At 41.3% G+C, this 14306-nt stretch overlaps 1 protein-coding gene across 1 annotated transcript in view; it reads right to left on the bottom strand.

Annotated features, from left to right (window-relative positions):
- Positions 1–10724, bottom strand: part of LOC112256331 (neuronal membrane glycoprotein M6-a) — a 35693-nt gene extending 24969 nt beyond the window's left edge. The window contains exon 1 of the mRNA XM_024429503.2: positions 10263–10724. Within this exon, the coding sequence (XP_024285271.1) occupies positions 10263–10299 (37 nt within the window). The 5' untranslated portion in view covers positions 10300–10724. The remainder of the gene's footprint in view (positions 1–10262) is intronic.
- Between the last annotated feature and the right edge of the window lie 3582 nt (positions 10725–14306).

Raw genomic sequence — 14306 nt, 5'->3', positions numbered from 1 at the left:
TATGGTTGCCATGTCAACCACGGTGCAAAAACTGGGAATAGACAAGGGTACTTCAGAGCTGTGACCCAGTTACTGTGTGTCAACAAATTCACTAGGACAATGGTGAATGAGACTCATTACACAGATAACCCTCTGGGGTGAAGTACAGTGCAGGCCCAGGTCAGATCTGAAAGCCCAGGCATTGGTTTTGAAAGGGACTGAATTAATCAAGCCCCCCAAATGATGTACATGCTTCTGTAATGTTTGGTGAAATATTTAACCATGCGAGCAGGTTTCGTGCAGTTGTCTCCAATGTGTGATTTTAAGTTCAGTCCCAAATTATTATATTTACCATTAAAATGAAGTTTTTAGATGCACAATTCATATTTATATTAATATGATCACATCATATGAAGTCATATAACTTTCGATAAAGTTAAAGTTATTGAAATGTGTTGTCGTGTTTTTTGAGCACCTGCTGGACATTATTGTGAGAACAATGAGAAATCACTCAGACGTTGGCCAGTAGGGGAGAGTGGTGTAAGTTGAGCCGAAGTGGTCAGTTGAGCCACCCTTTATAGGAAACAATATACAAAATATATAATTTGGCCAAATATTAATGAAGAGGTAATCATTTCATGGAGTCTGTGAAGAAAGAAACCACATGGAAAAGTGGTAAGCAAGTTAGGTTTGAAAAACTGATTTTCACCAAGTCAAATACATTTATTGGGTTAGAGGTTTCATGAAGCTTGTATCTAAACCAAAGTAGCTAATTTAAAGATCTCTATAAGCTTCAATATGAGGTCCTAAACCAGACATGAAAGTGCATTCTTGTCACTGTGTGGGCTAATAGTCTAAATGTTTGCCTTGTGGTAAGTGGCATATGTTAAAAGTGTAAACAAAAAGTACAAAGTGTTTGTTAGGTGAATGCAAGATGGCGTAGCAGTCAGATGACTTTGTCCTGTCGTGTCCCTTGTATATATCGTTTTACATATTTTTCTTTGCATATCTTCTAAAATATTTTGCTAAACCTCAACTTCTAAATACTCTCCTGCAACCCGCCTCACCCAATGTGGCGTGGGATTTGCTTTTTTTTCTAAAGTATTTATACTTTATATTTCTATAGTATTTATAGCCCCCACCATTTCTCCTTTACCCAAATCCAGATAGCTGATGTTCTGAAAGAGCTGCAAAATCTGGACCCCTACAAATCAGCCGGGCTAGACAATCTGGACCCTCTCTTTCTAAAATGATCTGCCAAAATTTCATGGAGTCTGTGAAGAAAGAAACCACATGGAAAAGTGGTAAGCAAGTTAGGTTTGAAAAACTGATTTTCACCAAGTCAAATACATTTATTGGGTTAGAGGTTTCATGAAGCTTGTATCTAAACCAAAGTAGCTAATTTAAAGATCTCTATAAGCTTCAATATGAGGTCCTAAACCAGACATGAAAGTGCATTCTTGTCACTGTGTGGGCTAATAGTCTAAATGTTTGCCTTGTGGTAAGTGGCATATGTTAAAAGTGTAAACAAAAAGTACAAAGTGTTTGTTAGGTGAATGCAAGATGGCGTAGCAGTCAGATGACTTTGTCCTGTCGTGTCCCTTGTATATATCGTTTTACATATTTTTCTTTGCATATCTTCTAAAATATTTTGCTAAACCTCAACTTCTAAATACTCTCCTGCAACCCGCCTCACCCAATGTGGCGTGGGATTTGCTTTTTTTTCTAAAGTATTTATACTTTATATTTCTATAGTATTTATAGCCCCCACCATTTCTCCTTTACCCAAATCCAGATAGCTGATGTTCTGAAAGAGCTGCAAAATCTGGACCCCTACAAATCAGCCGGGCTAGACAATCTGGACCCTCTCTTTCTAAAATGATCTGCCAAAATTGTTGCAACCCCTATTACTAGCCTGTTCAACCTCCCCTTCATATCGTCTGAGATTCCCAAAGATTGGAAAGCTGCAGCGGTCATCCCCCTCTTCAAAGGGGGTGACACTTTAGACCCAAACTGCTACAGACTTATATCTATCCTACCCTGTCTTTCTAAGGTCTTCGAAAGCCAAGTTAACAAACAGATTACTGACCATTTCGAATCCCATCATACCTTCTCCGCTATGCAATCTGGGTTCAGAGCTGTTCATGGGTGCACCTCAGACACGCTCAAGGTTCTAAACGACATCATAACCGCCATCGATAAGAGACATTACTGTGCAGCCATATTCATCAATCTGGCCAAGGCTTTCGACTCTGTCAAACACAACATTCTTATTGGCAGACTCGACAACCTTGGTTTCTCAAATGATTGCCTCGCCTGGTTCACCAACTACTTCTCTGATAGAGTTCAGTGTGTCAAATCGGAGGGCCTGTTGTCCGGACCTCTGACAGTCTCTATGGGTGTGCCACAGGTTTCAATTCTCGGGCCGAGAATCTCTTTTCTGTATACATCAATGATGTTGCTCTTGCTGCTGGTGATTCTGTGATCCACCTCTATGCAAACGACACCATTCTGTATACTTCTGGCCCCTCTTTGGACACTGTGTTAACTAACCTCCAGACGAGCTTCAATGCCAAACAACTCTCCTTCCGTGGCCTCCAACTGCTCTTAAACGCAAGCAAAACTAAATGCATGCTATTCAATCGATCACTGCCCGCACCTGCTCGCCCGTCCAGCATCACTACTCTGGACGGCTCTGACTTAGAATACGTGGACAACTACAAATACCTGGGTGTCTGGTTAGACTGTAAACTCTCCTTCCAGACTCACATTAAGCATCTCCAATCCAAAATTAAATCTAGAATTGGCTTCCTATACGAGCATCCTTCACTCATGCTGCCAAACATACCCTCGTAAAACTGACCATCCTACCGATCCTCGACTTTGGTGATGTCATCTATAAAATAGCCTCCAACACTCTACTCAACAAACTGGATGCAGTCTATCACAGTGCCATCCGTTTTGTCACCAAAGCCCCATACACTCCCCACCATTGCGACCTGTATGCTCTCGTTGGTTGGCCCTTGCTTCATACTCGTCACCAAACCCACTGGCTACAGGTTATCTACAAGTCTCTGCTCGGTAAAGCCCCGCCTTATCTCAGCTCACTGGTCACCATAGCAGCACCCACTCGTAGCACGCGCTCCAGCAGGTATATCTCACTGATCACCCCCTGAAGCCAATTCCTCCTTTGGTCGTATTTCCTTCCAGTTCTCTGTTGTCCATGACTGGAACGAATTGCAAAAATCTCTGAAGCTGGAGACTCACATCTCCCTCACTAGCTTTAAGCACCAGCTGTCAGAGCAGCTCACAGATCACTGCACCTGTACATAGCCCATCTGTAAACAGCCCATCTATCTACCTATCTCATCCCCATACTGGTATTTATTTATTTATTTGTTTATTTTGCTCCTTTGCATCCCAGTATCTCTGGTTGCACATTCATCTTCTGCCGATCTACCATTCCAGTGTTTAATTGCTATATTGTAAGTACTTCGCCACCATGGCCTATTTATTTCCTTAACTTACCTCATTTGCACTCACTGTATATAGACGTTTTGTTTTCTTTTGTTCTACTGTATTATTGTCTGTATGTTTTGTTTATTCCATGTGTAACTCTGTGTTGTTGTATGTGTCAAATTGCTACGCTTTATCTTTGCCAGGTCGCAGTTGCAAATGAGAACTTGTTCTCAGCTAGCCTACCTGGTTAAATAAAGGTGAAGGGAAAAAAAAGTGTTAAACATGTGTTGATAAAATTAAAATGATCAAAATGATTGAAAGACAAAAAGTGATTGTGATTGTGTCGAATTGCACAACACCCTGAAATTCACGCCCTGACCATAGTTATCTTTGTTTTCATTATTATTTTGGTTAGGTCAGGGTGTGACGAGGGTGGTATGTGTGTTTTTGTTTTTTGTATATCTATGGGGTTTTGGTATGTTTAAGTAAATGTAGATCCATGGTGGCCTGAATTGCTTCCCAATCAGAGGCAGCTGTTTATCGTTGTCTCTGATTGGGGATCCTATTTAGGTTGCCATTTTTCATGTTGGTTTTTGTGGGTTATTGTCTATGTGTAGTTGCTTGTCAGCACTCGTTATTATTAGCATCACGTTTGTTTAGTGTTCTTTGTAAATAAAGAAGAATGTATTCAAATCACGCTGCGCCTTGGTCTCATCGTTATGACGAACGTGCGAATGAAGTATATAGGACCAGTCAAAAGTTTGGTCAAACCTATTAATTCAAGGGTTTTTCTTTATTTCTCCTATTTTTACATTGTAGAATAATAGTGAAGGCATCAAAACTATGAAATTATACACATTGAATCATGTAGTAACCAAAGAATTGTTAAACAGATCAAAAGTTATTTTATATTTAAGATTCTTCAAAGTAGCCACCCTTTGCCTTGATGACAGCTTTGCACATTCTTGGCATCTCTCAACCAGCTTCATGAGGTAGTCACCTTGAATGCATTTCAATTAACAGTTGTGCCTTGTTAAAAGGTAATTTGTGGAAATTATTTAATTCTTAATGCATTTGGCCAATCAGTTGTGTTGTGACAAGGTAGGGGTTGTATACAGAAGACAGACCTATTTGGTAAAACACCAAATAAGTCCATATTATGGCAAGAACATCTCAAATAACCAAAAGAGAAATTACCATCCATCATTACTTTAACACACAAAGGTCAGTCAAGTGCAGCTGCAAAACTATCAAGCGCCATGATGAAACTGGCTCTCCAGAGGATGGCAACAGGAATGGATGACCCAGAGTACCTCTGCTGCAGAGGATAAGTTCATTAGAGTTACCAGCCTCAGAAATTGCAGCCCAAATAAATGCTTCACAGAGGTCAAGTAACAGACACCTCTCAACATCAACTGTTCAGAGGAGACTGCGTGAATCAAGCCTCCATGGTCGAATTGCAGCAAAGAAACCACTACTAAAAGACACCAATAAGAAAAAGAGACTTGTTTGGGCCAAGAAAAACAAGCAAATGACATTAGACTATGGAGATCTGTCCTTTGGTGTGATATGTCCAAATGTGAGATTTTTGGTTCTAACCGCCGTGTCTCTGTGAGATCCAGAGTAGCATTCTGCAGCGATACGCCATCCCATCTGGTTTGCGCTTAGTGGGACTATCATTTGTTTTTCAACAGGACAATGACCCAAAATACCTCCAGGCTGTGTAAGAGCTATTTGACCAAGAAGGAGGGTGATGGAGTGCTGCATCAGATGACCTGGCCTCTACAATCACTCAACCTCAACCCAATTGAGATGGTTTTGGAATATTTGGACCGCAGAGTGAAGGAAAAGCAGCCAACAAGTGCTCAGCATATGTATGAACTCCTTCAAGACGGTTGGAAAAGCCTTCTAGGTGAAGCTGGTTGAGAGAATGCCAAGAGTGTGCAAAGCTGTCATCAAGGCAAAGAGCTTTGAATAATCTCAAATATAAAATATATTTTGATATGTTTAACATTTTTTTGGTTACTACATGATTCCATGTGTGCTATTTCATTACTCTACAATGTGGAAAATAGTAAAAGTAAAGAAAAGCCCTTGAATGAGGTGTGTCCAACCTTTTGACCGGTACAGTGTGTAGATATCTTTGTTCGAAAGTGTTTCATATTTCCCTTGGCGGAGTGATGCTGATTATAAAAGATCAACTTACCCAACTCAACTTACCCAACTCTCACCTAATAACTGTTACAGAAGTTTGGGGAACATTTGGGAACAATTGGTGGAATTCCCTTGACCTCCATAGGGTGGAGGGATGCAGCTGGAGTCCAAAACAATGGAAGTGGAAGAGCAGGTCAGCTGGCAGTGGAGAAAGCCAGAATTCACTGTGTGAGAAGATTAACTCCATGGATAATCAGTTCAAGATTTTGGGAGAGGGAAAACCATGTATCAAACCATGAAAAGTCACAGCCCAAGTTAGAGGGGCTCAAAATGTGCAATGCTGCATCTTACACAAATGTCCAGTTTATAGGGGACAATGGAGCATATGATGTGTGATAATGGTTCTGGACCACACATTTCATTGGTTTAAATGTAATATACTACAGCAATACAATACCTGAATTATATAGCTTTCCTAGTTCAATTAATGTTTTAGGATAGATCTGATAGGTTCCAAGAATTTCTATTTGCTGTGGAATTTTCCCTCTATTGAGCCTTGACTCCTGAGCACATTATCACACATTGCCGATAAAACTTGATCAACCGAGTTGAACGGAAGGAGAACTAATTCCTTCGCTTGGCTCAGGTAGTCTTAACAGGTGGGCCTTACTACATTTTTCCTTTCATTTGGAGCTGGAGCAGTCACAGCAGTATGTCATTACAAATGCTACCTAAAGTGGAATTGATTCCTCCGTATCAAGCTAGGACAGATGATGATGACTTAATTTTATGTTTTGACATAACAAATTCATTTGATTAAGCCATTTTATTTTGGGGAATAAGGATTGTCCGCTGTTGTTGTTGGTGACTTGTGGCACGCGGCATGAAGCGCTACATTTGGCTAACAGATGAAGAGAGCAGCTGGTGCATCTGACTCACATAGACCATAGAGAACCCACAATACAATATTTTCCAATATTTGGTCAGTTTCTTGAACCCTAAAATAATTGTAAGGCCCAATCTATAACTCTGTAATTGACATTATTATTAAGAAGTACCCCTCTTCCATTAGAAAGCTAAACTAGATCTGTAATATCAGTAGCAATATAACAGAAGATCAACACTAAGATGATCAATACCTGTCACATGACAATTGAAAGTCTCTTAAAATAGACCTTGTGACCCTTTGTTAATGTTAATAAAAAGAAAGAATGTGATGCAAACTATTTGTGGGTGTTTATTGTTATTTTGAGGATTTACAAAGTAGCACTGAGGGGTATAAAAATACGCTCTTTTACAATGCATGGAGAGTTACGTTGTGTCTGAAAACCATTGCATGTTATGTTACGTACAGTAGGTGCATTACATTTGCTCTTCTCTCATGTTAGCCCCCTGGCTAGTCCATGGTGCCCCTAATGCCAGGAAAGGGCTACAGATGACCTATAGAGCTCTGGTCCACATATAACAGGTGACCTCATAGAAGGTGACAGGGAGACAGTTGGTGGAGGAATGACCCCAGAGAAAGTGCACTTACAACTGATTGTCCTCTTAATACATCATGGACTCAGGGTTCTCTGAGGTGGGGGGTCAGATTGTGACCAGACACCCCAAAATGATAGGTTAGGTCACATAGACTATTATATGAAAGCATAACTGTTTAATGACACTTCTTCCTAAGAGGTTGCTCAGATTTCTGGTTACATCACAGAGAGCACATAACAACACTGTATGTATAAGTAGGGGGGAAAAGCATGGTAAAAGCTAGGTGGCATGACTAGTGAAATCAATGCTACAGTAGCAGTGTTCCCATTCATTGTTTTCAACAATGTAAAATAATCTCCACAACTCCAAAGAACAGAAATTAATTTGTCATCTAAGAAAACACAAAACAACTGAACATTAAATATAGGCATCATAAAGCCATTTGAGAGGCCCTCAAGGCAGGGACTCCAAGTCATTAATTGTCCTTCCTCCCAGGAGGGTTTTAAATCTCCGCTGTCATGTGCTCTTAAGCCAGTCTTTCAGAACAGCAAGGTGACCATGCTGTTCTTTTCATGTAGCACCAACTTAGTACAATTTGCTGTGGTCATGTGAATAATTGTCTCATCCAAGTGACAAGAGACTTAGAACCCGTAAATATAAGTGTAAGGCCCAATCTTCACTTTATGAGGGGTTGTAGTTTTATAGGTAGTTTATAGATCATTATTACATAGTTATAACTCATTGTTGTTTTGGTGCTTGCCAAATAATAGGTTTATTTATGGCTGCACTGTGACTGCTATTTTTTTTAAAGTATCACATAAAACACATAACCTCACTGTGAGGCTAATACTGTGAGACCATACCACAATCCCCCTCAATATGACTACTCTAGCTGTGTATATTCAAATGTATTTTGCTTGTGTCAGTACTTTAAATGTCATGATAGTTTTGGGGCAATTTTCTGTTTGTTTGAGGTTGTTGCTTTTTCTGTTTGGGGGGGATTAGGTTTGCATGGTGGAACCAAACTGCAATTATTAAACGAGAACCAAAATTCCATTATTTTCTAGTGGGCAAGACACACTGCATATACTGTACTGTAGCAGCATGTAGGCCAGCCTATTACATTGGCACTTGCATTATTCATGCATTCGGACCTCATAATTGCAAACAGGAGCATCAAATCATCTTGTTTCAAGCACAAGACATCTAGCTAAGTGTCCCTAGATGAAGTTCTAGCATGTGTATCAGTGTTGCTTCCGTCCCTCTCTTTACCCGAACCTGGGCTCAAACCAGGGCCCCTCTGAACACATCAACAACCGCCACCCACGAAGCTCCATTACGTATCGGTGCACACAAAAGCAAGGGAAACAACTACTTCAAGGTCTCAGAGCGAGTGACATCACCGGTTGAACACTACTAGCACATACCGCTAACTAGCTAGGCATTTCACACCGGTTACACCTGGTCCCGGACCTGTTTGTGCTGTATATCCAACTCCTATGATCATTGTCATGGTTTAGCATGACGTAAGGCCAGAGGCGTTGGATATACTGCACCAAAAGGTCTGGGACCAGGTTACTGAAGTTCACCAGTCAGTGTGTTGATTCAGTGAGGAAGCAGGAAAGAAGAACGTTAATGTGGAGCAGCACTCAGCCAAACTGCTTTAGTGCCATGTTTTATGTATAACTTTCCAGATTTGATGAAGAAGATATGTGTCAGTTAGCCACATTTGGGCCAGTGGGGCCGCAGCACCAGTAGTGGAAAGCGTGATTGGCTAAGTAATTATATGTGGACTAACAAGCTGGTTACTTCAGCCAAATGAATGGACGTGGTGTACTACAGACACGCATGACTGATAGGTATTTAATCAACACTGCTATCAGGATGTTTCCGGTAGTCATCCCACAGGTTTGAGACATCATAGTCTTATAGAGTCATGAACCATACTGTGAAAATAGAATTCCTGAGCCAATGTCATTTTGCTGCCACTAATGGTATTAACACCTTACCAGACAATAAAGGTATGTCACATTGCAATAAGTATTTCTAGGTAAACTAGCATCCATGACACTCACACACACACACACACACACACACAAACACACTCATATGCACACAGACACTGAGTAAACTGATTGGCCCAGGGTACCAAAATGTCATCTGCAGGAACAGAACAGAGAGCAGAGAGTAGCTGCAGGGATGACTAGACTTGGCCAGTGCCATGGTAACTGTTTTAGCTCTCACTCATGCCTGTGAAGCACTCACTGGTTTTCAGGGATGAGAGGAAGCAGGATGGGAGGGACGGGGAGGTGGGAAGAAAAGAAGCACAGACGTATGAAGCCCTGTCACGTGCACAGAACTTGGGATGGAGGGAAAAAAGGAAGGAAGGAGGAGTGAAGGGGGAGACACACCTCAGAGAATGATAGCATCCTTTTTTCATACAGGGAGCAATTGTATTAATATGGAGGAATGCAAATTCAAACTAATGCCAGTGCCTGGTAATCATAAATGGATTTATACAGTACACAGCTATTTACCCCTCAAGCATACACTTAAACACTGGTGGATGGGAGGGGGTGGGTTTGCATTTTAAATAGCAACCCCTCTGCACAAAGCGAACAACATACCCTGCATGCACATGAACAAGAGAGAAATTCTGACATGCATCAAATCCAGATGCTTTAAAAATGTTGGGGGGTGGGGGGTTGTTCAAATAATAAAATAGCTTTGATTTAAATACAATAGCTGGACATGTGGATAGCCTGGATACAATGGTTTTATTAGTGAAAGGAGCTGGCTCGAGGTCTCTTGTCTTCAATGTTCCCCTGAGCCATCTCGACAGGCATGCGAGAGCCTTACCGAGACGCCTGTGAACAAAGACAATTCTCCCTGTGCTTTCACAGTCAACGCTCAGAGAAGCAGTTCACACCACTCTCTGACTGTCTCGATAGCAGACAACACACACACACACAAATACACTTCAGTCAAGCAGACACTCAGTGGACAAAGGAACAACCAAAACAGATGCTCTTTTATACCCAGATTATTAACCAACTATTTACCCAATCCTTTCTGAATAAATAGTCCACTGACAGACAGACAAAGAAATTAGGGGAAGATTTTACTCTAAGGAAATCTCAATCCATCCACTTAAATGTAAAAAAAAAATACTCTTTCTCTTTCCTTACCTTTCTGAGTCTGACCGTCATCCAAATCTTCTTCCATCTTGGCTATTCTAGATGTAGAGCAACTAGAGATGTGACAGAAGCTCCTCGGTTTGCAGGTTCAAAACCCTGTTTCTTTGTGTCAAAGATAGTCCACAGAGCTCTCCTTCTCTCTCTCTCCCTCTTGGTCTCTCTCTCTCCCTCTCGGTCTCTCACTCTCCCTCTCGGTCTCTCACTCTCCCTCTCGGTCTCTCTCGGTTCTGTGTTAAGACCGCTTGTCAACAGTGATTTCATTCAAGTGGTCGTGCTGAGAAAGAGATCATTGTATCTTCACAGCGCTGTCCATTGCGAGCAGCTCTGGCAAGTGCTGTAAAACCTGTTTTCTACAGTAGAGAAAAGGGGGGGACCTCAGTAGGCAGTATGTTTGCAGGAGGGCGGGCTAGCAAGCGCAGGTGCCCAGAAAGCAGAGAGAGGCAATGGGAGAAACACAGTCTCAACAATGAAAACTGACCTGAGCAGGCACTGGAGTTGCTTCGTTTGGTTGAACGTGTCCTTCGCTATCAAATAATGTTTTAAAACATGTTTTATTCAGGGTCCCTAATTTTCCACCTGTAGGCTGCCATTGCAGTACTCCATTGAAAAAACAGTTAACTTTAAACACAAAAATATCTGGAAAATGATGTCATATAACAAAGAATTAAACTATATTTAATATAGAATATCAGTTTAGCTGTTTACCTTAGGATGTGCATTAACCACAGTGATAAAATAATAGAATCCCAAAATTAGCCTGCAGCATACACTCATAGAAAACAGGTGCCAAGAAGAACCAAAAAGGGTTCTTCTGCTTGTCTCCATAAATATATACAGTGCCTTCAGAAGGTTTTCACACCCCTTGACTCACATGCTGTGATTTTGTGTCACTGGTCTACACACAATACCCCATAATGTCAAAGTGGAATTATGTGTTTAGATTTTTTTTTAAACAAATTAATAAAAAAATAAAAAGCTGAAATGTCTTGTGTCAATAAGTATTTAACCCCTTTGTTATGGCAAGCCTAAATCAATTCAGGAGTAAAAATGTGCTTAACAAGTCACATAATAAGTTGCATGGACTCACTGTGTGCAAACAATAACACGATTTTTGAATGACTCCCTCATCTCTGTACCCCACACATACAATTATCTGTAAAGTCCTTCAGTCAAGCAGTGAATTTCAAACACAGATTCAACCACAAAGACCAGTGAAGTTTTACAATGCCTTGCCAAGAAGTGCACCTATTGGTAGCAGACATTGAATATCCCTTTGAGCATTGTGAAGTTATTACTTACACTTTGGATGTGTATCAACATATCCAGTCACCACAATGATCCAGACATCCTTCCTAACTCAGTTGCCGGAGAGGAAGGCATTCGCTCAGGGATTTCCCTATGAGGCCAATAATGACTTTAAAACAGTTATATAGCTTAATGGCTTTGGTAGGAGAAAACTGAGGATGGATCAACATCATTGTAGTTACTCCACAACACTAAATGAGAGCGTGAAAAGAAAGAAGCGTATTTACGGAATAATTTTTTGGGGAAAACATGCATTCTGTTTGCAATAAGGCACTGAAGTAAAACTGCAACAAAAACCAAATGTGGCAGAGAAATACACTTTATGTACTGAATAAAAAGCATTATGTTTGGAGCAAATCCAATGCAACACATCACTGAGTACCACTATTCATATTTTCAAGCATGGTGGTGGCTGCATCATGTTATGGGTATGCCTGTGATCGGCAAGGACTAGTGAGTTTTTTTTAGGATAAAAATAAACAGAATAAAGCTAAGGCACAGGCAAAATCCTAGAGAAAAACCTGGTTCAGGCTGCTTTCCAAAAGGCACTGGGAGATTAATTCACCTTTAAGCAGGGCAATAATCTAAAACACAAGGCCAAATATACAATGGAGTTGCTAACCAATATTACATTGAATGTTCCTGAGTGGCCTAGTTACAGTTTTGACTTAAATCGGCTTGAAAATATATGATAAGACTTGAACATGGCTGTTTAGCAATGATCAACAACCACGTTGACAGAGCTATAATAATTTTTTAAAGATTAATGTGCAATATTGTACAATCCAGGTGTGCAAAGATCTTCGAGACTTATCCAGAAAGACTCACAGCTGTAATCACTGCCAAAGGTTATTCTAACTTGTATTGACTCAAATAAATACATTGAAAACCCTTCTTGCCTTCCAAAGAATCCATCTTGCCTTCCATATAATCATCACATAACCCTTTCTTACAAAAACAGTTCTTAGGATGAAATCATTTCAAGTCACAAACCCTTCCCACATGAAAAAAATTATACAGTATACTATGGTAGAAATACTATGGTATTCACTGTAGTGAATGAAGTCCTCAAAAATACTACAGTGAAAACGGTAGTATTTACCTTTGTATACTGTAGTATTTATAGATAACTAAATACTGGATTGGATTGATGGGGTGGATTGATGGATGGATGTATGGTAGACACTGGGTGGATGGTAGACACTGAAAGTCCCCCAAGAAATGGTTGATGCTTTTAAGTCAGGGAATATGTCAGTATCAGACAGGAAGGGAATTACGTATTGTGTTATTGTATCATGTTGTATAAGACAACCCTGAAGGGGTGTAATGACGCAGCATGCATTAATGTTGCTAAGTGTGTCTGAAGTGATTTCAAAGAATCACATGCCAAGCATTATTTATGTAACATACATTATATCTTAGGTGAAACTGTAAATCTGTGCGAAGATGATTCTTATCACTAGGGTGATAAAAGATAGATTACCTCAATGTCTCACCTGATATCAGTTTACCATACATTTGAAGTGGTCCCTGATGATCTTCTTGACCTTCCTGCATAGGTGTCCTGGAGGGCAGGCAGTGTGCACCCAATGGTGCATTCGGCTGACCATACCACCCTCTGTAGTGCCTTGCGGTCAGCAGTGCAGGTCAGTATACCCCCGATAGCGCTCCTGTAGAACACTGTGACAGCCCTCGGGGACAGGCAGAATTTTTTTAGCCTCTTGAGTTTGAAGAGACGCTGTCGTGGCTTCCTCACCATGGTGTCCATGTGGTTTGACTGTTTCAGCTCCTGAGAGAGGTGTACGCCGAGGAACTTAACATTTTTTACTTTCTCCATGGCGGACCCATTGATGAGGATGGGGGCATGTCCAACCTGGTTCCTCCTGAAGTTCACAATCAGCTCCTTTGTTTTGCTGATGTTGAGGGAGAGGTTGTTTACCTGGCACCAATCCACCAGAATGCCTACCTCCTCCCAGTAGGCCACCTCATCATTGTTGGTAATCAGGCCTACTACTGTCATGTCAGCAGCGAACTTGATGATGGAGTTGGACCTGTGACAGGCCACGCAGTCATACAGTAGGTATACAGGGGGTACAGGAGGGGATTGAGGATGCAAATCTTGGAGGGCCCCGTGTTGAGGATCAGTGTGGAGGAGGTAATGTTGCCTACCTTCACCACCTGGTGGTAGCCCGTCAGGAAGTCCAGGACCCAGTTGCATAGGGAGGAGTTTGGTCCCAGGGCCTTGAGCTTTGTGGTGAGCTTGGAGGGCACTATGGTATTGAAGGCCGAGCTGTAGTCAATGAATAGCATCCTCACATATGCATTCATTTGGTGAGGGCAGCGGGCAGGGTAATAGCGATTGCATCATCTGTGGATCTGTCGGGGCGGTAGGCGAATTGGAAAGGGTTGACTGTGTTGGGGAGGGAGGAGGTGATGTGTTCTTTGACTAGCCTAGCAAAGCACTTCTTGATGATGGAAGTGAGAGTTATGGTTTGGCAGTCATTCAGTTCAGTTACTTTCCCTTTCTTGGGCATGGGGATGAAGCAGGTGGGAGTAACTGCCTGAGCTAGAGAGATATTCAAAATGTCTGAAAACACAACAGCTAGCAGGTCTGCACATGCTCTGAGAGCGCGGCTAGGGATGTCGTCTTGTTTGAATGACTTACATACGTCCTCCGTGGAGACCATAGCTCAGAGTAGTTATGCTCAAAGCGAGAGAAAAATGTGTTTA

Source organism: Oncorhynchus tshawytscha, linkage group LG08, assembly GCF_018296145.1.
Source record: "Oncorhynchus tshawytscha isolate Ot180627B linkage group LG08, Otsh_v2.0, whole genome shotgun sequence".
NCBI lineage: Eukaryota > Metazoa > Chordata > Actinopteri > Salmoniformes > Salmonidae > Oncorhynchus > Oncorhynchus tshawytscha.
This window is presented reverse-complemented; position numbering and strand designations above follow the sequence as displayed.